Below are 22,179 nucleotides of genomic sequence, written 5' to 3'. Positions count from 1 at the left end.
CTTGAGATGCAGCATGTGCTGGACACAGATGTCTTCTCTCTAGGCCTTCATGTCACACACACAGAAGCTCATAACTGACTTCCTACCCAACACCTTGAGCAGCTTCCATTTCCATGACAGCTCCGCGTGCCGGGGCGAGGTTGTCGTGGGGGCGTCGCACGCGTGCCCCGTGGCCACGGGGCCTCCCAGGCTGACAGGCTCCCCCGTTCAGGCAGAAGCAGCTGCACCAGCCCTCCCTGCCCCCCCAACATGAAAACAGGGAGCGAAAGAAAGCACGGGGTTTGCAGCTCGCCCCCAAGAAGCCCTGAGTCTGGGACCCTCTGAGCACAGCACAAGCCGCTGAGCGCCGAGGAAGGTGCTTGGTGCTGTCTCCCAGGTGAGGAGCCACAAGTCCGCATCGCCTGTGAAATGTCCATCCGGGGGCTTGGGACACCTGCACCCCACAGCAGGGTGCTCGGGGTCGAGTCCCATCTGTTTCCCATCCAGCTTCCTGCTAACTGCACCTTGGGAGGCTGCAGGTGATGGCTCAAGTGCCTGGACTCCTGCCCCCTGGTGGGAGACCTGGGTGGAAATTCTGCGCTTTGGCCTGGTGCAGCCCTGACTGTGTGGACGTCTGGGGACTAAATCAGCAGATAGAAAGTCCATTCTCTGTTGCTCTGCCTTTCAAATAAATAAAAATAAACAAGTAAAACTTTAAATAAAACACCAATCTTACTGTCTTCAGGACGAAGGGTTGTGAGGAAGAGAACCTGCAGCAGTGGGCAGGGTCTGGAAGGCAGGTGGGTAGCACAAGGCCTCAGGCCTGTGCGTCCGGGCAGGTGAGGGCCATGGGCACGGCGCCTCGGGCCTGTGCGTCCGGGCAGGTGAGGGCGATGGGCACGGCGCCTCGGGCCTGTACACACAGAGCCTTCCTGGGGGCCTATGGTGAGGGCCTGCGTGCAGGGTAGGGGAGTACTCTGGACGGCAGGAATGGCTCCACTGGCCCAGGCACACTGGGGTTTGTTTTTGAGATACAAGAAGCACTTTTGTTTCATCTCTCCCAACGTGGCATCAGCGCGAGCAGTACCAGCTGTGGCCTAGCTCGTTACCTCTGAGGCACGGGGTCCCGAGTCCGGCAGCCAGGTCCTGGGCCACTGCTCCACGGTCCTAACAACGCCCTTGGCTCTTCCTCTGCGATCCCGGGTCCCGACCTCACGGGGGCACAGCAGAGTCTGCAAGGCATCCAGCCTCTGCCTGTGCTCCTCTGATGGTCACGTCTCAGCCCCTGCTTGTGCTCCTCTGATGGTCACGTCTCAGACCTTCTCTCCAGCCCAGCTCGCCCCGGTGCAGTGGGAGTGAGGGGCTCGTCTCCCACCCACGGCGGCCTACAGATGACACTGAGGGGTTCTGCCCACTTCCACACAGGTGCGGGCTGCGTCAGGGGAAGTAGGAGGGGACCCAGAGTTGGCTAAACTTGGCAGATGGGCACAGGGGTTCATTGGATTCTCTCTGGTTTGAGACTTTCCATTGGAAACAGGAGAGTAAATCCCTTTGACCAGTCCCTGCCTCCTACTGTGCTGCAGGAAGTTTCAGGCTCCTCTAGCGTTCATCCAAGTCGTTCACTGTTAGTGTGCCGGTGCTGCCATGGATGGGTAGCTGGTGTGACGGAAATGTATGTTCTCGGTTCTGGACGCTGGAGGCCAAGGTGCCGGCAGAGCTGCTTCCTGGTGTGGGCTAATGGAGTCTCCTTTTCTTTTCTTTTCTTTTCTTTTTTCTTTTTTTTTTTTTAAAGATTTACTTATATATTTATTTGAAAGGTAGTTAGAGAGAGAGACAGAGATCTTCCTTCTGCTGGTTCACTTCTCCAAATGCCTACAACAGTTGGGGCTGGGGCAGACTGAGGCTAGGGGTCTGGAGCTCCATCTGGGTCTCCCACACAGGTGGCAGGGCCCAAGTGCTGGAGCCATCATCTGCTGCCTCCCAGGCGTGCACTAAGCAGGGAGCTGGGTTGGAAGCAGAGCAGCCAGGACTTGATCAGGCACTCAGATATGGACACCGGCATCCCAAGCAGTGCTTAACCTGCTCTACCACAACGCCTGCCCCACTTTCTCTTATTATATGAGCAAGAGTCCTATTGTATTAGGCCCTTTTGTAGCCTCATTTAACCTTTCTTTGCTTTATTTATTTAATTTATATGAAAGGCAGAGTTACAGAGAGGCAGAGAGAGAGGTCTTCCATCTGCTGGTCACTTCCCAAATGGGCTGCAATGGCTGGATCTGCGCCAATCCAAAGCCAGGAGCCCAGGAGCTTCTTCTTGGTCTCCCACAAGCCAGTAGAAGGGCCCAAGGACTTGAGTCATCTGCTGCTTTCCCAGGCCACAGCATCCAGATCCAGATCCAGAGCTGGATCGCAAGTGGAGTGACCAGGACTCGAACAGGCGCCCATGTGGGACGCAGGCACTGCAGGTGGCAGCTTTACCCTCTACACCACAGCACCAGCCCCTCATTTAACCTTAAATACCTCCTAAAGGTCCCATTTGCAGCTACGGTCATGTTGGGGTGAACATTTCAGTCCACAGCACCCACTCAAAAACAGACTGCTGAACATACCACTGTGTGCTGGTGTGTTTCCCAGGCTTCCTTGCAGGTGGATGTGGCCGGGCTACTGTGTTACTGCCAGAGATGGGAGCAGCCCCTTTAGACGGCCTCGCTGTCTCCACGCTCTCCCACATACTCCAGCCGCCCCAGGGACCCCATGCGGCATGGCTGCCTCCAGACCCTGCTCGTTGGAGCTTTTACGCAGATAAAAACTACTCTCTCCTAAATCGCTGGGTTGCGGTTGGGTAAAACTCTTTCCTAAACTGCTGGGTTAGGGTCACTGTCTTTCCTGAAGCAGTGGCACTTGGTGATGTCTGGCCAACAGCGTCTGGAGGGCGGATGCCAGGGCACTGCTAAACATCCTACAAAGCCCAAGACAGTCCCTTACCAATTCGTGCAGGGCCTAGAACATGTGCTGTGCCAAGGCCGAGACACCTGCTCTGAGTGTCCAGCAGGGAAAGAGAGGGTTGCCTGTCTCAGGAAAGTTCTCAAACAGGGATTGAACGGACTGTGAGTGAGTGAAAGACCAACTTGTATCTGGGACGAGATCTTTCCAAGTTCCGTTTGCCAGAACTCTGGTTTGGTTCCCAGCTGCTTTGAGCTTGTGACCCAGCTTCCTGGTAATGTGCGGGGGTGGGGGGCTGGGGGGGTGGGATGGCTTAAGTAGTTGGGTCCCTGCCACCCACATGGGAGACCAGGATGGAGTTTCTGGCTTCTGGCTTCAGCCTGGCCCAGTTCTTGCTGTTGTAGGCATTTGGGGAGTGAACCAGTGGAAGATCTCTCTCCTTGCCTCTCAAATCAATCAATCAATCTTAACAAGTTAGAAACAGGCCGGCATTGTGGTGTAGCAGGTAAAGCTACCACTGTGATTCCAGCATCCCATATGAGTGCCAGTTCAAGTCTTGGCTGCTCCACTTCCAATCCAGCTCCATGCTCGTGGCCTGGGAAAAGCGGCAGAGGATGGCTCAAGTACCTGGGCTTCTGTCACCACTGCGGGAGACCTGGATGAAGCTCCTGGATCCTGGCTTCGGCCTGGCCCAGCCCTAGCTGTCGTGGCCATCTGGGGAATGAACCAGTGGATGGAAGATCTCTGTCCCTTTTTCTTTGTAACTTTTTTTTTTAAAGGTTTGTTTATGTCCTTCGAAAGGCAGAGTTACAGAGAGGCAGAGAGAGAGAGGTCTTCCATCTGCAGGTTCACTCCCCAAATGGCCACAATGGTGGGAGCTGTGCTGATCTGAAGCCAGGAGCCAGGAGCTTCTTCCGGGTCTCCCATGTGGGTGCAGGGGCCCAAGGACTTGGGCCGTCTTCTGCTGCTTTCCCAGGCTATAGCAGAGAGCTGGATCAGAAGTGGAGCAGCCAGGACTTGAGGCAGTGTCCACGTGGGATGCCGGCACTGCAGGCAGCAGCCTTACCCACTACACCACAGCACTGGCCCCTGTAACTGACTTTCAAATAAATATCTTAAAAAAAAGTCAGAAACATGTGAAATAGTGAACATTGATAAGGAGTCTGTCAAAGCTTCATACACCAGCACAATGAAATATATCTGGTAAGCAGGAGTCAGTGGAATCAGTGAAAGCCAGTTGTGGATGCAGAGTGGATGTCAGGGGCCAGTGCTGTGGCGCAGCAGGCTAAACCCCAGCCTGCAGTGCTGACATCCAGTGGGTGCTGCTTCCGAGTCCTGGCTAAGCTACTTCCGATCCAGCTCCCTGCTAATGTGCCTGGGAAAGCAGTGGAAGATGGCCCACGTCCTTGGGCCCCTGCACCGACGTGGGAGACCCGGAGGAAACTCCTGGCTGCTGGCTTCAGTCGAGCCAGGCCCTGGTCGTTCTGGCCATCTGGGGAGTGAGCCAGCAGATGGAAGACCTCCCTCTCTCTCCATTTCTACCTCTTTCTGTAACTTTGGCTTTCAAAATAAATAAAAAGTAATAAATCTTTTTGTTAAAGATTTATTTGAAAGGCAGAGTTACAGAGAGGCAGAGGCAGAGAGAGAGAGAGAGGTCTTCCATCCGATGGTTCACTCCCCAGATGGCTGCAACAGCCGGAGCTGCGCCAATCCAAAATCAGAAGCCAGGAGCTTCCTTTGGGTCTCCCGCGCGGGTGCAGGGGCCCAAGGACTTGGGCCATCTTCTACTGCTTTCCCAGGCCAACAGCAGAGAACTGGATTGGAAGTGGAGCAGCTGGGACTCACATCGGTACCCATATGGGATGCTGGCACTGCAACTTGCGGCTTAACTCACTATGCCACAGCACTGGCCCCCCAAAATAAATCTTTAAAAAATGTAAGGATGTAATAGAAAAATTGGCCAATGTGACTCAACAATAAAGGAACATCCTGGGGTATTTGGTGCAGTAGCTGGACACTCTGAATGCCTGGGTTCACCTGTGTTCAAGGCCCCACTCAGCTCTGAAGGCAGCTTCCTGCCCATGTGCACCCTGGGAGGCAGCAGTGATGGCTCATGTCCTTGGGTCCCTGCCACCCATGTGGGAGACTCAGCCTGAGTTCTGGGTTCCCAGCTTCAGCCTGGTCTAGTCCCAGCTGTTGTGGGCATTGAGTTCTGGGTTCCCAGCTTCAGCCTGGTCTAGTCCCAGCTGTTGTGGGCATTGAGTTCTGGGTTCCCAGCTTCAGCCTGGTCTAGTCCCAGCTGTTGTGGGCATTGAGTTCTGGGTTCCCAGCTTCAGCCTGGTCTAGTCCCAGCTGTTGTGGGCATTCTGGGAGTAAAGCAGCAGATGAAGATCTCTATCTTTCAGATAAATAAATAAAATTAAAAAGTGTTAAAGTGAACACACCAGTTTAAAAATGGGCATAAGACCTGAAGATACCTCACCAAAGAAGAAATTCAGATGAGAATGTGCCCAGTAGGACATCATCAGGAGACGCTGCTGAGGACGTGGAGCCACAGTGGTGGGAATGCAAAATGGCACAGATATTTTGAAAGGCAGTTCTGCAGTTATTGTCTTAAATATTAGGTTTTTACAAAACTCAACGTGTTCTTAGCCCACAATCCAGCCGTGGGGCTCCTCGTTCTAACCAAGATGAGTTGAAAGCGGGGTCCACACCAAGTCTTGTCCATGTGTCCCACCCTCACTGCCAAGGCCAAAACAATGCTTCCCATGAATGAGCAGTGGTCCTATTCACAGTGGCCCAAACTGGAAGCAACTGAGCTGGCCCTCAGCAGGTGTGTGTGTGGGTAACTGTGGTGCACTGGGACGGTGGAGCAATTTCCAACGGAAAAGAAGTGAGCTATGAAGCCACCAAAAGGCGCAGGAGAAGCCAGTACTATGGGATATTCCAGAGGAGAGGCGACAGGAGCAGCACAGGGGCCGTCCCGGGCAGTGGGACTTGCTTCCGATGTTGTAATGGGGGGCAGATTGAACCCACAGCATGTTCAATGCATTGGCCCTGATGTGAACTCCAGACCTGGCTAGAAATAATGTGTCAGCACTGTTTTAACTGTAACACAGGCTCCCATGCAGGGAAACCCTGAGCTCCAATTTTCAGTACAACTTCAAACTTGACAAAGTAGTCTACTAATTTGAGAGCAAGCATTTTAGGGGTTAAGGCGCTCATTAAGGTTTTTTTTTAGATTTTTTATTTATTTATCTGACAAGAGTGCAGACAGTGAGAGACAGAAAGGTCTTCCATTTGATGGTTCACCCCCCAAATGGCCACAACGGCCAGAGCTACGCCGATCTGAAGCCAGGAACCAGGTGCCTCTTCTTGGTCTCCCATGCGGGTGCAGGGCCCAAGCACTTGGGGGGCCATCCTCCACTGCCTTCCCCGGCCACAGCAGAAAGCTGGACTGGAAGAGGAGCCACCGGGACTAGAACCCGGCGCCGTGGCTCACTTGGTTAATCCTCCGCCTGCACCTCAGGCTGGAGTGCCTGGGCTGGACTCCCCCCTGTGGCTCTTGAATCCAGCTTCCTACTAATGCAGACCTCAGGAGGCAGTGCCTCCCACACGGCAGATCTGGGTTTGGACTCAGCTGCTCCACCCCGGCCCTGTCAGTCCGAGGCATTTGAGGGAGAGAACCAGCAGATGGGGGAGCTCTCTGCCTCTCAGATATACGGGAAACAAACAAAACCCAGCCAGCTAGAGTGGGTGGCCTGCAATTTTCTCATTAACAGGGCCAGGAAGGACGCCCCCAGACTGCTAACATTCGGTCAGCTCAAGGGTGAACAAGACAGCCATGGTGTTCCACTCCAGGGAGTTAAACAAGCCCCAGCAGGAACTTTTCTGAGTGTAAGCTTGCAATACGAAATGTTTCCATTTTTCGGTACTGGATGAGGGTTTGAGAAGTCCATGCAGAGGGCAGGCGTCCCCAGAGTGCCGGCGCTGCAGTCCCAGCTGTCCTTCAAACTCCACCTCCGCGCACCCTGGAAGGCAGCGGTGGTCCCGGGGGCGGGCGGGCCAACTGGAAGATGGAGCGTCTCTCTCGACGTTTTACTACGGAAAGTACCGCTCCGCACGTCTGGCGGTGCCACTCTGTACACATCCCGGAATGTCGAGGTCGGGTGCGGGGAGGGGTTCTGGGGCCACGCTCTCTCCACCTAGCTCAGCTGCAGACCGGAGCGGGCTTAGAAGGGGCACGCCTCCTCCAGGAAGCCCCCCGGGCACCCATGGGGCTGGTGCAGTCGCGTGATCCGCAGGAGAGCTCTCGGGCCTCGCCGCCTTCTCCCTGAAACCCCCCACCTAAACGACCTAACGGCCCCTTCCCCGTTCGTTCGAGGGCGTCCCGCTCCTCCGTGTCCGCACGGCCGGGCGCGCTCGGCGGCGGCGGAGTCCGGGCACGGGCCACGGCCGCAGCAGCTAAGGGACGAGGCCTGAGGGGAGAGAGCCACGTACAGGCCGGACACGCACACGGGGCGCCGCGGCACGAAGGCCCCTGGGTCCCGGTTCCTCGGGGCTGGGTGCCGCTCCTGTCCCGCCGCGACCGCAGCAGCCGCACCAGCCACACGACACAGCGGCGTCTGTGACCCGCGCCGCTAGTTCCGCAACGGCCGGAAGCCGGGGGGCGTGTCAAGACAGCGCCCCGCCTCCGGCGCGGCCAATCAACGCGCGCGGCTCATGAATAGTGAGCGCGCCGACGCCGCAGCCCCGCCCCGCGCCGCATGCCCCGCCCTGCGCGCCGCCCGCCCGCGCAGACCCCGAGCGCGGCCGCGGACGAAGATGGCGACCGCCATGTACTTGGAGCACTACCTGGACAGTAAGCGCCACCCGCCGCCGTCGCGCCCGCCGCCCGCGCGGGGCCTCCGCTGCCGCAGCTCCCCGCACGCCGGGCCCCGCGCGCGGACCTCGGGGGCTCAAGAGGGCGGCGGGGGCGGCCTTAGGCGCCGGCGACGGGGGGCGCGCGGCTGAGGCGGGGCCGGACCGCGAGGGAGGGGCGGGCGCGGGGGGCGCGGCGCGGGGTCCCGCCGCCGTGGCCGCGCCAATTCCAGGTGCGTCACGGCGGGGCGGGGCCTGCGGCACTGGCCCCGCCTTCAAAGCCCCGGCCCCGCCCACAGTGGCCCCCGCCCCGCCCTTGCCCACGTCCCGCCCCGCGGCCGTGGCCACGGTCCCGTCCTCCCTGCTGGACCTCGCCCCGCCGCGCAGGTCGTGTCCGCCGCCTGTGGCTGGCCTAGGGCCGGCGCGCGCCCGGCGTTAGCTTGCGCTTCCGTGGCCGCGGTGCGGGCTGTGTGCTGCGTGTTGAGGGACGACCCTGGGTCCTCCCGAGCCCTGGGGATGGTTCTAATGAGATGAGGCCCCGGCCTTGCTCAGAGTCATCCTGCTCCTTGGGGGTCCACGTGTGGCCCCTTGGGGGGGTCTGCCTGGACTGGGCTGTGCAGGAGAGGCCGCGTGGAGCACCCAGGCCGGCTGCTCAGGATCCCCGGAAGTGAGGGAGGGTTCAGCTGGAGGCTACCGGGCCTCGCCAAGGGGCACCGGGTCGTGTTCGTTTACCCTTGTCTGCTGGCCGTGCCTGGGTGCTGGCTCCCCGGTTGGGGAAGGGCTGGCCCGAGCGTGGAGGCTCGTTTGTGAGATTAGGTTTATTTATTTATGTATCTTCCTATGTATTTATTTATTTAGATTTGCTTATTTACTTGAGAGTCAAAGTTACACAGAGAGAGGTCTTCCATCCACTGGTTCACTCCCCAGATAGCCACAATGGCCAGAGCTGAGCTGATCGAAAGCCAGGAGCCAGGAGCTTCTGTGTCTCACGCGGTGCAGGGGCCCAAGCACTTGGGCCATCTTCCACTGCTTTCCCAGGCCACAGCAGGGAGCTGGATCGGAAGTGGAGCAGCCAGGACTCCAACTGGCACCCATATGGGATGCCGGGGCCACAGGTGGATGCTGGTCTACTGCACCAGTCCTGAGATTAGATTTAGTTTTAAGCGGGTGGTCCTGGCAGCTCTGGGGCCCTGCAGGAGCTGTGGCCTGGACCCGAGGTGACCTTACAGAGGATGGGGGAGCAGGGCCACTTGGGTAAAATTCAGTTGAGTTGCTCATGCCTGGCCATGTCTCTGAGGCTTAGTAGCCCCTGTGGCCAGTGAGAGCGGTGTTGAGGCACGCAGACTGCTTGTCCATTGTCCATCCATCCTGCACTGACCCGTATGCTGGATTTGGGAGCAGGGACCGGGTTCTCCAGGGCTGGTGCAGAGTGGGGAGGAGGGTGGGGTTTGGAGAGGAGACCCAGGGACCTGTGCCCTGCGCTGGGCCCCTTCTGAGGTCCTCCCCAGCTTCCCTGTCCAGCTGCTTGGCGCCCGTCCCTGGTTAAGGCTCATTTGATGGGGCAGAGCGGGCTGGAGCCTTGGGGCCTGCGTTGCTCCAGGTGCTCTACTCCCTGTGTGTGTTCCAGGCATCGAGAACCTCCCCTGTGAGCTGCAGAGGAACTTCCAGCTGATGCGGGAGCTGGACCAGAGGACAGAAGGTGAGTGCGGGCTCTTGGTGGTCAGGGAGAGGGGGTGTACCAAGGTAAAAAAGGGAAGACCTTTCTCTCTGTCTCTCTCTCTCTCACTGTCCCCTCTGCCTGTCCAATAAATAAATAAATAAATAAAGGCCAGCGACAGTGTACCCTCCGGGGCAGCTGCTGGTAAACGGAGCCATGCCTTGCTCTGCCTCTGGGACCCTTGTGGAGTGACTCTACTTGCCGACTGCTGTGTGTGCCACCCCGCCCCCCCAGGAGTGCCTCAGTGTGCTCCTGCCCCCCGCTTGTCTGCTGCTGCCACCTGTGCCTTCCCGGGGACGGCCTATCCTGCTTGCTTGCAGGGCTGCTGCCCTGCCAGGGCTCTTCACTCACCCCTGCACCGTAGGCCCTGGCCTCTGGATCTTGAATGCCCCCTTTTCTCACCTGCTGCCTTGTTTGGGTGCCTCTGGCGGCTTTCTGAGGAAAGGCCCCTGGGAAGGTAAGCTTCCTGCAGTGTTGTGTGTCTGAAACATGGTCTTTCTAGCCTCACGTTTCTTAAAAAAGTATTTGAGAGTTAGTAAGATCTTCCATCTGCTGGTTCACTCCTCAAATGCCCACAACAGCCAGGGCTGGGCCAGGCTAAAGACAGGAGTTAGGACCTCCATCCAGGTCTCCTGCATGGGTGGTGGGGACCCAAGAACTTGAGTCATCACCTGCTGCCTCCCGGGAAGCACATGAGTTGGAATCAGCAGTGCCGCTAGAACTCAGAACCAGGTGGGGGCTGGCGCTGTGGCAGAGTGGGCTAAACCTCCGCCTGAGGTGCTAGAATCCCATGTGAGCACCAGTTCAAGTCTCTGCTGCTCTTCTTCCGATCCAGCTCTCTGCTGTGGCCCAATAGCCTGGGAAAGCAGTAGAAGGTGGCCCAAGTCCTTTGGCCCCTGCACTTGCGTGTGAGACCCAGAAGAAGCTCTTGGCTCCTGGCTTCAGGTCGGCTCAGCTCCGGTCGTTGCGGCCATCTGGAGGGTGAACCAGTGGTGGAAGACCTCTCTTGCTGTCTCTGCCTCTCTCTGTAACTCTACTTCTCACATAAATAAATAAATATTAAAAAAAATAAAATCCAGGTGAGTGACCCAAGTGGTAATTTTTATTTTTGTTTTATTTATTTTTTTATTTTTTGACAGGCAGAGTGGACAGTGAGAGAGAGAGACAGAGAGAAAGGTCTTCCTTTGCCGTTGGTTCACCCTCCAATGGCCGCAGCGGCCGGCGCGCTGCGGCCGGCGCACCGCGCTGATCCGATGGCAGGAGCCAGGTGCTTTTCCTGGTCTCCCATGGGGTGCAGGGCCCAAGTACTTGGGCCATCCTCCACTGCACTCCCTGGCCACAGCAGAGAGCTGGCCTGGAAGAGGGACAACCAGGACAGAATCCGGCGCCCCGACCGGGACTAGAACCCGGTGTGCCGGCGCCACAAGGTAGAGGATTAGCCTAGTGAGCCGCGGTGCCGGCCTAATTTTTTTAAAAGATTTTTTATTTATTTGAGAGGTGGAGTTACAGACAGTGAGAGGGAGAGACAGAGAGAAAGGTCTTCTGTCTGCTGGCTCACTCCCCAAATGGCTGCAACGGCCGGAGCTGCGCCGATCCAAAGCTGGGAGCCAGGCACTTCTTCCAGGTCTCACATGCGAGTGCAGGGGCCCAAGGACTTGGCCATCTTCTCCTGCTTTCCCAGGCCACAGCAGAGAGCTGGATGTGAAGAGGAGCAGCCGGGACTAGAACTGGCACCCATATGGGTTGCCAGCGCCACAGGCAGAGGATTAACCTACTGCGCCACAGCGCCGGTAATTTATCTACCGTGCCAGATGGCCTGCTCCTCTTACCTTGTATTTGATTGATAGCTTGATAATTCTAGAGGATCATTTCTTTTTTTTTTTTTTTTAAGGTTTATTTATTTATTTGAAAGAGAGAAGCAGAGGCAGAGAGAGAGAGAGTCTTCCATCTGCTGGTTCACTTCTCAAGTGGCTGCAACGGCCAGAGCTATGCTGATCTAAAGCCAGGAGCCAGGAGCTTCTTCTGGGTCTCACATGCTAGTGCAGGGGCCCAAGGACTTGGGCCATCCTCTACTGCTTTCCAGGCCATAGCGGAGCAGCCGTGACTAGAACTGGTGCCCATATGGGATTCTGGTGCTTCAGGCCAGGGTGTTTACCCGCTGCGCCACAGCACCAGCCCACTGTTTGTGTTCTTAATCCCTCATATTTATTGTATCTTCTTTTTTTTTTTTCCTCCCAGTTCAGAAGCTTTGGGGATGCTCTTTTTTTTTTTTTTTTTTTTTTTTTTTTTTTTTTAAGATTTATTTTATTTATTTGAAAGAATTGCAGAGAGAGGCAGAGACAGAGAGGAGAGAGGGGTCTTCCATCTGCTAGTTCACTCCTCAGATGGCTGCAATGGCCAGAGCTCTGCTGATCTGAAGCCAGGAGCCAAGAGCCTCCTCTGGGTCTCCCACGCGGGTGTAGGGACCCAAGGACTTGGGTCATCTTCTACATGCTTTCTCAGGCCATAGCAGAGAGCTAGATCAGAAGAGGAGCAGCCAGGACTCAAACCGGCACCCATATGGGATGCCGGCACTTCAGGCCAGGGCTTTAACCCGCTACGCCACAGCGCTGACCCCAAGGGGATGCTCTTTTTTAAAAGATTTATTTATTTATTTATTTGAAAGGCAGGGCTACAGAGAGGCAGAGAGAGAGAGGTTTTCCATTCACTGGTTCACTCCCCAGATGTCCACAATGGCCAGAGCTGTGCCAATTCGAAGCCAGAAGCCAGGAGCCTACCCGGAGTCTCCCATACGGGTGCAGGGGCCCAAGGACTTGTGCCATCTTCTACTTCCCTCCCAGGCCACAACAGAGAGCTGGTTTGGAAGTGTGGTAGCCAGGACTCGAACTGGCACCCAAATGGGATGCCAGCACTGCAGATGGCAACTTCACCCACAACACCATAGCCCAGGGGATGCTCTTTATCTTCGAGGTTTTAGGTTCATGAGCTGTGCCTTGATATTGCATCAGGCCTGTGTTTTGCAAGATTGACATAGCTGTGTTTGCGTTTGGGTGCAGTGTCCTACCAGGTAAGAGGGAAGTCTTTTAGGAAGTGTGAGGTGCTTCAGAAAGTACAGAAAAATGGAATTAAAAAACAAGTTTATTTTGTTGCAAACAAAATATACTGTGTAGCTGTGGTCTGTGCTCTTGCTGCATAGCGTATTCTGTTGTGAGACCGCATCCTTTCTTTTTTTAAAGATTTATTTATTTGAAAGGCAGAGTTAGAGAGAGAGAGAGGGACGGGGGGTTTCCATTCACTGATTCACTCCCCAGATGACTGCAATGGCCAGAGCTGCTCTGGTCCGAAGCCAGGAGATTCTTCTAGGTCTCCCACATGGGTGCATGGGCCCAAGGACCTGGGCCATCTTGAGAGCTGGATTGGAAGTGGAGCAGCCGGGACTTGAACTGGCACCCAAATGGGATGCGGCACTGCAGGCATCCTTCACTGTCACTTGTTAATGGATGTTTTCTCCTTTGAATCTGGAGCTCAAGCACTTTTTTAAAAAATTTATTTATTTGTTTATTTTTATTTTTTATTTGACAGAGTTAGACAGTGAGAGAGGGAGACAGAGAGAAAGGTCTTCCTTCCGTTGGTTCATCCCCTAAATGACCGCTCCAGCCGGAGCTATGCCGATCTGGAACCAGGTGCCCCCTCCTGGTCTTCCATGCGGGTGCAGGGCCCAAGCACTTGGTCCGTCCTCCACTGATCTCCCAGGCCACAACAGAGAGCTAGACTGGAAGAGGAGCAACGGGAACTAGAACCTGGCACCCATATGGGTTGCCGGCGCTGCAGGCAGAGGATTAACCAAGTCAACCACGGCGCCGGCCCCAAGCCCAAGCACTTGTATTTCTTGAGGGTGTTATCTGCATGCTGGGTCATAGGTAGGGTGACCCCATAGTTTATTATCCAGACAGAGTACTTAGGGTCAGAGAGGCCACCATAAGACACTGGTCTGTCCTGGGCACGTCCTGCACTCCCACACAGTACCAGGTGTTTTGTGCATGGTGGTTGTACTCCTGCCAGCAGCTGGGGTCTGGTCAGTCTTCCTCTCGGCTACACTTGGTCCTGATAGCCTTTTTTGCTGGCCTGCGCCTGTGGTGGCATCATGGGCGGGGCCAGCTTCCCCATGTGCCTGTGGTGGCTCTGTGGGCGGGGCCAACCTTTGGCCGTTTCTCCCTCAGATAAGAAGGCAGAGATTGACATCCTGGCTGCAGAGTACATCTCCACAGTGAAGACGCTGTCTGCCGACCAGCGTGTCGCGCACCTGCAGAAGATCCAGAGTGCCTACAGCAAGTGCAAGGAGTACAGCGACGACAAGGTGCAGCTGGCCATGCAGACCTATGAGATGGTGAGCAGAAGGCCTGCGGCGCAGCCCACCTGGGGGTCTGGCTTGGCTGCATTGCACCGTAGGGGAGGACACATGGGGCGTCCTTCCCTGGGACCTCCCTGTTGTCCTGGCTGCTGGTCTCATTTGTTCATTTGATTTTGAGAACATTTCTTTTATATCCATTTTATTTTAAAGATTTATTTATTTATTTGAAAGGCAGAATTACAGAGAGGCAGAGAGAGAGAGAGAGAGAGAGAGAGAGAGAGGTCTTTCAACCGCTGGTTCACTCCCCAGATGGCCGCAATGGCCGCAGCTGGGCCAGTCCAATGCCAGGAGCCAGGAGCTTCTTCTGGGTCTCCCATGGGTGCAGGGGCCCAAGGACTTGAGCCATCTTCTACTGCTTTCCCAGGTCATAGCAGAGAGCTGGATGAGAATTGGAGCAGCTGGGACTCAAACCGGTACCCATATGGGATGCTGGCACCTCAGGTGGTGGCTTCACCCACTGCGCCACACGCTGGCCCCTCTTCCATGTTTCAGCTCTTGTTCTGTCAGCTCTAGGTCGAGTCTGCGCTAGTCCTGTGTCCCCTCCGGGCTCATTTGGTGGCTGCACTGTTGCCCAGAAGATTGCAGGATGCTCGAGAAGTAGAGCTTACTCCCTCTGTGTGGGGCTTTGATGCCTGAACTGCTGAGTCTGCCGAGTGAGCAGAATGGTTTCTGGAAAATTAGGTTGGATCAGTTGCCTCTGAGACAGTCCCCTTTCTCCCTGCTGTCTGAGCAGGCGGGGGGCTGTGCCCATGTGCCGTGGTCCAGTGCCCTGGTCAGTCCCACTTTGTCCCTGCTGTGTAAGCAGGTGGGGCTGCGCCCGTGTGCTGTGGTCCAGTGCCCTGGTCAGTCTCACTTTCTCCCTGTTGTGTAAGCAGGCGGGGCTGTGCCCGTGTGCTGTGGTCCAGTGCCCTGGTCAGTCTCACTTTCTCCCTGTTGAGTGAGCAGAGCAGGCGGGGCTGTGCCCGTGTGCTGTGGTCCAGTGTTCGAGTCAGTCCCACTTTGTCCCTGCTGTCTGAGCAGGTGGGGCTGTGCCCATGTGCCGTGGTCCAGTGCCCCGGTCAGTCCTGCTTTGTCCCTGCTGTGTGAGCAGGCGGGGGGCTGTGCCCATGTGCCGTGGTCCAGTGCCCCGGTCAGTCCTGCTTTGTCCCTGCTGTCTGAGCAGGCGGGGCTGTGCCCATGTGCCGTGGTCCAGTGCCCTGGTCAGTCTCACTTTGTCCCTGCTGTGTGAGCAGGCGGGGCTATGCCCACATGCTGTGGTCCAGTGCCCTGGTCAGTCTCACTTTCTCCCTGTTGAGTGAGCAGAGCAGGCGGGGCTGTGCCCGTGTGCTGTGGTCCAGTGCCCTGGACAGTCTCACTTTCTCCCTGTTGAGTGAGCAGAGAAGGCGGGGCTGTGCCCGTGTGCTGTGGTCCGATGTTCGAGTCAGTCCCATTTTGTCCCTGCTGTCTGAGCAGGTGGGGCTGTGCCCGTGTGCTGTGGTCCGGTACCCGAGTCAGTCCCACTTTGTCCCTGCTGTGTGAGCAGGCAGGGCTGTGCCCGTGTGCTGTGGTCCAGTGCCCTGGTCAGTCTCACTTTGTCCTTGCTGTGTGAGCAGGCGGGGCTGTGCCCGTCTGCTGTGGTCCAGTGCCCTGGTCAGTCTCACTTTGTCCTTGCTGTGTGAGCAGGCGGGGCTGTGCCCGTGTGCTGTGGTCCGGTACCCGAGTCAGTCCCACTTTGTCCCTGCTGTGTGAGCAGGCGGGGCTGTGCCCGTGTGCTGTGGTCTGGTACCCGAGTCAGTCCCACTTTGTCCCTGCTGTGTGAGCAGGCGGGGCTGTGCCCGTGGGCTGTGGTCCGGTACCCGAGTCAAGCCTTCTAAGTGGTCAGCAGGAGCTTCCCCTCCAGAAGCAATACAGTACTCATCATGTCTCTCTGGGCTTCTGTACCTGAAGTGTGAAGTCTTTGTTTTCTTTTCTCGTTTTGGTTTTCTGTTCTTCGGAATTTTAGATCAGGGCTCAGCATCTGCTGCGCCACCCCTTCCCCCATTGCCTTTCACGCCTGCTTCTCATCATTGCCTGCACTCATGCTTTTTCCCCAGTTGGGATTTATTCTGTTGAGGTGTGCAGCTGTGCAGGAAAAAGACCCTTGTGTGAACTTGGAGACAGTGGGCCTTGTCCAGCAGAGCTGTTTTTAGTTGACAACTCAGAGGCCTGGAAGAGTCTCCCCCACCCCATGGGGCTCCTTGTGCGTTGGTGAGCACCATGGGTGTGCTGTGCATAAGGCTTGGAGCTCCTCTCGCAGGTGGACAAGCACATCCGACGGCTGGACGCGGACCTGGCACGCTTTGAAGCAGACCTGAAGGACAAGATGGAGGGCAGCGACTTCGAGAGCTCTGCGGGACGGGGGTTAAAAAGCAAGTCTGTTCGTTTTTCTTCATTTTTCATTTTACTATGGTCACTATGGACCCTTGAAGGATTCTGTGTAATGAGTGCTTTAGGATCGTTACAGCAAATCTCACTTTAGTGGATTCTGTGAAAGTAATTGGGGTCCTTGTTGTTTTCAGAAGGTCGGGGTCAGAAAGAAAAGAGAGGCTCCCGGGGCCGTGGCAGGAGGACCTCGGAAGAAGACACTCCCAAGAAGAAGAAGCACAAAGGAGGGTAAGAGGCGTCTCCCTTTGCAGGAGAGGCGTAGGAAGGGTGGCGGGGGCCTCGCGGGGGCCTCGCAGGGCAGTTGCCCCGATTTTGCAGAGCGAGCTTGGTGGCACTCGGAGTCTGCAAAGTCTATCGGTGCTGTTTTTCCAGCAGCTCAATCATAGCATATTTTATCAATAAAGTATTTTTAGCAGTATTTTTTGATTCAGTATGCACGGTTGTTAGACATGATGCTGTCTTATACTTCGAGACGGCAGTGTAGTGCCAACAGCCCTGTAGACTGGGACACGAACTGTGTGACTCGCTTTACGGCGACATTCACTTTTTTGCAGTGGTCGGGACCGAACCTGCAGCACCTCCGAGGGTTGCCGGTACCTGGTGACTCCCAGTAGCACAGAGAGCCTGCCCCAGGTCTGAGAGCCGCTGTGTGGTGGAGCTGGGTTTGCACACTGCACTCTTAGCCCAGGACCTGCTCTTAGCCACTGTGTGTGCTGCCACCCAGGTGATGAGCACATATTAAGTGTTTGTTGACAGAGAGCAATCTAAGTCGCCTTCTAACTAGCTAGATTTTTATTTATCTGTTGGTTATTTTATATATAAATATATATTTTGCATATGTTCATTGTTAAATTGTTTGTGTTTATTAAATATATGTGGCATTTTTTTTTTTTTTTTTGACAGGCAGAGTGGACAGTGAGAGAGAGAGACAGAGAGAAAGGTCTTCCTTTTGCCGTTGGTTCACCCTCCAATGGCCGCCGCGGCCGCCGCGGCCGGCGCGCTGCGGCCGGCGCACCGCACTGATCCGATGGCAGGAGCCAGGAGCCAGGAGCCAGGTGCTTCTCCTGGTCTCCCATGGGGTGCAGGGCCCAAGCACCTGGGCCATCCTCCACTGCACTCGCTGGCCACAGCAGAGAGCTGGCCTGGAAGAGGGGCAACCGGGACAGAATCCGGCGCCCCAACCGGGACTAGAACCCGGTGTGTCGGCGCCGCAAGGCGGAGGATTAGCCTAGTGAGCCGTGGCGCCGGCCTATTAAATATATGTGGCATTTAACTTGAACTTCTTCAAGGTATTTTTTTTGAGCATTCTCCCGCTGACATCCTCCCCTACAGGTCTTGTGGCACTGCTTCCTGGAGGCGGTGCTTAGACTGAGGGGAATGATCACCTGCCTGTGGCTTCTGTGGGCGTGATTCTCTCGAGTTCTTGACAAAGGGGTAGTCGAGGTTTTTGAAACCAGTGTTTAGACTTCCAAGGAGTGGGCCTTGCAGCACAGTGGATTAAACTCCTATTTGGGATGTCTGCATCCCATATCACAGGGCCAGTTTGACTCCTGACTGCTCTGCTTCCGACCCAGCTTCCTGCTAATGTGCCTGGGAAGGCTGTGGAAGATGGTCCAAGTGCTTGTGTCCCTGCCACTCACGTGGGAGACCCGGATTGGAGCTCTGGGCTCCTGGCTTTAGCCTGGCCCAGCCCTGACTGTTGTAGGCGTTTGGGGAATGAACCAGCAAATGGAACATTGTCTCTCCTGTCACTCTGCCTTTCAAATCAGTGAGTAAGTCTTAAAAAAAAAAAAAAAAAATTTTAAAACATAACACTTTTGGATTGTAAAGTAATACACAGAGAAAACCTCACAAAGCAAAGCTGTTTACAAAGAATTACTGTACAGTGGTCAGCCTCACGACTGTCCCCTCCAGTGACTGACTTTGCTGCCAGAGACCCTTCTGTGTGTCAGAACCGTAGCTGGGACTGGCACTTTGCCTGGCTGGCTGGATGCTGGTGGAGATGTCAGCGTCCCATTTTGGAATGTGTGTATTCAGATCTTGGCTCTGACTCCTGATTCCAGCTTCCTACTGATGCTTCCCCTGGAGGGTCCCTGCCACCCTCGGGGGAGACCCGCATCGAGTTCCCCGCACCCAGCGTTGGCCCCAGCCTCGTCCTGGCTGTTCCAGGTGTTAGGGGAGTGAACCAGAAGAAAGGAGCTCTACCCCATTCCCTGTCTCTCTTGCCTCCCCCCTCAGAAAAAACAAAACACAGTCTTTGCCCCCAAATAAACATGATCCAGACTTCCGTAGTGTGTATTTTCCTCTTGTTTCTTTACAGTTTATTTCCTACGTGATCTCTTACGGTTTTTTTTTTTTAATGTTTTAAGTTAACTTTGTTAGTTTACACTAAGAAGTTCTCATCTGTAAGTATACAGTTTGTTAAGTTATGGAAGTGTTTAAAAGGTTTTCTGTTTCTTCCTGAGTCAGCAGTAGGTAACCTGTGCCTCTCAGGGAGTTTATGTTTCATGCAAAGTTTGTCTTTGTAATATTGTTATTGTCGCTCTGATGTGTGGGGTCTGTAATGAGAGCCCTAGTCTTGCTATTAGTAATTTTTGACTTGTCAAATTTTGTATTGATCTTTTCCAAGAACTAGCCTTTAGTTTCATTGACCGTTGTTTTCTATTTGAATTTACTTCTGCTTTATTATTGTGTCTTTCCGTCTCCATGACTTGGATTCACTTTTCTTTTTCTTTAGTTTTAAGATGGAAGCAACTTGGATTATTGGATTTTTATACCTTTCTTTTTCTAAGTACTGTTTGAGTTGTATTCACAAATTTTGATACAATTGTTTTCATTTTATTCTACCATTTAAAATTTTTTTCACGAATTTTCTTGATCTAAAACTTAATAGAAGTGTGTGTCTCAATTCACAAATAATTTGGGATTTTCAAGATAAAATTTCTTTTAATTTGTAGTTTAATTCTGTTGTGGCCAGAGAAAATTTTATAATTGAAATTCTGTAAACTCGGTTGAGATTCACACTATGGCCCAATGTATCCTTTGTCCTTCTGAATGTTCTGTGTGCACTTACAGTGATATGTCTGTTGGAGGTGTGTTTCTGCATGTCAGAGAGACAAGTAGCTCACTGTATGTTGGAGGTGTGTTCCCATGTGTCTGTGAGGTAGTAGGTAGCTGACCATGTTTGTTGGAGGTGTGTTTTTGCATGTCGGTGAGGTGAGCGGTTGACTCTGTTGGTGGTATGTTCCCGTGTGTCGGTGAGGTGAGCGGTTGGCTGTGTGTGTTGTCCTGTGTGTCAGTGAGGTGAGTGGCTGACTGTGTGGAGGGTGTGTTCCCACATGTCAGGTAGGTGGTTGTGTGTGTTGTAGGTGTGTTTTTGCATGTCAGTGAGGTGAGCAGTTGACTTTGTGTGTGAACTGTGAGCAGTTCCCATGTGTCAGTGAGGTGGGTGGCTGACTGTGGAGGGTGTGTTCCCACATGTCATTGAGTGGTTATGTGTGTTGGAGGTATGTCCCCATGTGTCAGTGAGGTGAGCAGTTGACTCTGTGTGTGTGTGTGTGTGTTCCCATGTGTCAGGTGGGTGGCTGACTGTGTGTAGAGGGAGTATTCCCACATGTCAGGTGGGTGGTAGTGTGTGTTGTAGGTGTGTTGCCACAAGACGTGAGGTGAGCGGTTGGGTGTTGGAGGTGTGTTCCCATGTATCAGTGAGGTGGCAGCTGACTGTGTGTGGAGGGTGTGTTCCCACATGTCAGGTGTGTAGTTGTGTGTATTGGAGGTGTGTTGCCTCATGACAGTGAGGTGAGTAGTATTTGCCTGTGTATCAGTGACATGAATTGCTGGATGTGTTTTCAAGTCTTCTGTGTCCTTGTGCTGTGGTTGTTATTCACTCTGCCAATTACTGAGAGAGTAGCGTTAAGAGCGCCAATCCTAGTTATGGGTTTCTCTGCTCTCCCTTCATTTCTGTCTGGTTTTCAGTTTTTGCTTTCTGTGTATTTTGAAGCTCTGTTATTCGGTGCATACACATTCAGGGTTTTTTTAAATTTTAAATTACTTTATCATGATGAAGTGTCTCTCTTTATTCCTTATACTATGTTTAAGTGTCTGTGGTCTGATATTAGTATTAATGTGGGCTGTCCAGCTGTCTTGTGATGAATTTTTGCACTGTATGTCTTAATTTTTTTATCCTCTTTATTTTAATATGTTTGTGTTTTGTATGTACTTGGTTTCGTGTAGGCAGTAAATAGTTGAGTCCTGTTTTTTATCTAGTCTGACTGTCTCCACCCATTCATTGCAGTAATTGGACCTGTCACATTTAGGTTGAGAGAGTGAGACTGTGTATGCGTGTGCTCTGATGATCTGGCTCACTCCTCGTATGATCCTAATGACTGGAGCTCTGAGGCTGAAACTTGGAGCTGGGAACTCAGTGTAGTTCACCCATGTGGATGGTAGGAATCCAGTTATTTGGGCCATCACTGCTGCCTCCCAGGGTCTACACCAGGGGAAGCTGGAGATAGGAGCCAGAGCTGGGCATTGAACCTGGGTGCACTGATCTGGGATGCCAGCGTCTGAAACCCTTGTTAACACTTCTGGGGATGGATTCAGGTTTACTGTCTTGCTGTTATTTTTGTTTGTCCCATCTGTTCTTTTTTCTTTTCCTGACTTTTAGAATTACCAAAGTTTGTTTTTCAGAAGGCCATTTTTTCCTACTGTTGTCTTCATAGCTGTATTTCTTTGTTTTGTGTCTTAAGGGTTGTTCTAGTGTGTACATTGCTTCATTACCTTACTAGGATGAATTTCAAATGCTACCCAATTCCATCTTCGATATATTTAAAAAAATTTTTTTTTTATCTAGTTGAAAGGTAAAGTGAAGGGAGAGACACATATATAGAGAAAAAGAGCAAGCTATCTTCTGTGTGCTGGTTCACTTCCCAAATGCTCACAACAGCCAGGGTTGGGCCAGACTCAATCCAGAAGCCAGGAGCTCCATCCGGGTCTTTCACACAGATGGCAGAGGCCCAAGTACTTGAGCCATCACCTGCTGCTTCCTAGGTTCTCCATTAACAGGAAGGTGGGTCAGATGCAGAGTAGCCAGGACTCCAGCTGGCACTGCAGTATGGGATGTGAGTATTGCAAGTGGTGACTTAGACTGCTACACCACAGTCCCTGGCTCAGACCTCACAATGTGTTTTATTATTTTAGGTGTAGACCATTGATTGCTTAAATATATATATATATATATATATATATATATATATATATATATATTTGACAGGCAGAGTGGACAGTGAGAGAGAGAGAGAGAAAGGTCTTCCTTTTGCCGTTGGTTCACCCTCCAATGGCCACCGCGGCCGGCGCACCGCGCTGATCCGATGGCAGGAGCCAGGTACTTATGCTGGTCTCCCATGGGGTGCAGGGCCCAAGTACTTGGGCCATCCTCCACTGTACTCCCTGGCCACAGCAGAGAACTGGCCTGGAAGAGGGGCAACTGGGACAGAATCTGGCGCCCCGACCGGGACTAGAACGCGGTGTGCCGGCGCCACAAGGTGGAGGATTAGCCTAGTGAGCTGCGGCGCCGGCCCGCTTAAATATATTTTAAAATCTGATTATTTGTGGAATCTGAAAAAGCTGAATTTACCAAAATAGCGAGTAGAATGGCAGGTAGCAGAAGCTGGACAGGCAGAGGGTAGGGGTGCGAGATGTTAGCCAAAGTACACAGAATTTCAGAGGAGGAGTAAGCCCAAGAGCTCTGTGTACCACGTGGTGACTGAGTTCTCACTGCAGAGTCCCCAACGGGTCTAGCATTTCTGGTGGCCTGTGTTTCTCTGTGTTAGGGTTCGGGAACAGTTTTTCTGCCAGGGGCCATTTG

General features: G+C 53.8%; 1 protein-coding gene across 6 annotated transcripts in view; it reads left to right on the top strand.

Moving 5' to 3' along the window:
* Positions 1–7,515: 7,515 nt before the first annotated feature.
* Positions 7,516–22,179, top strand: part of ING5 (inhibitor of growth family member 5) — a 29,236-nt gene continuing 14,572 nt past the window's right edge. Inside the window, exons 1-6 of one of the 6 annotated variants that reach the window (XM_089328777.1) lie at positions 7,516–7,783; positions 9,410–9,481; positions 13,720–13,886; positions 16,186–16,297; positions 16,451–16,541; positions 18,377–18,604. In XM_089328777.1, coding sequence (XP_089184903.1) covers positions 7,645–7,783; positions 9,410–9,481; positions 13,720–13,886; positions 16,186–16,297; positions 16,451–16,541; positions 18,377–18,497 — 702 coding nt within the window. In that variant the 5' untranslated portion in view covers positions 7,516–7,644 and the 3' untranslated portion in view covers positions 18,498–18,604. Of the gene's footprint in view, positions 7,784–8,141; positions 8,170–9,409; positions 9,482–13,719; positions 13,887–16,185; positions 16,298–16,447; positions 16,542–16,867; positions 17,166–18,376; positions 18,605–22,179 lie in introns of those variants that run through there. The other 5 variants (XM_089328776.1, XM_070069898.2, XM_008252392.5 and 2 more) reach the window with 5 other exon arrangements.

Source organism: Oryctolagus cuniculus, chromosome 3 (assembly GCF_051225735.1).
Source record: "Oryctolagus cuniculus isolate XC-2025 breed Fujian yellow rabbit chromosome 3, ASM5122573v1, whole genome shotgun sequence".
NCBI lineage: Eukaryota > Metazoa > Chordata > Mammalia > Lagomorpha > Leporidae > Oryctolagus > Oryctolagus cuniculus.
The sequence above is the reverse complement of the archived record's forward strand: the minus strand, read 5'-3'. Positions and strand labels throughout refer to the sequence as shown.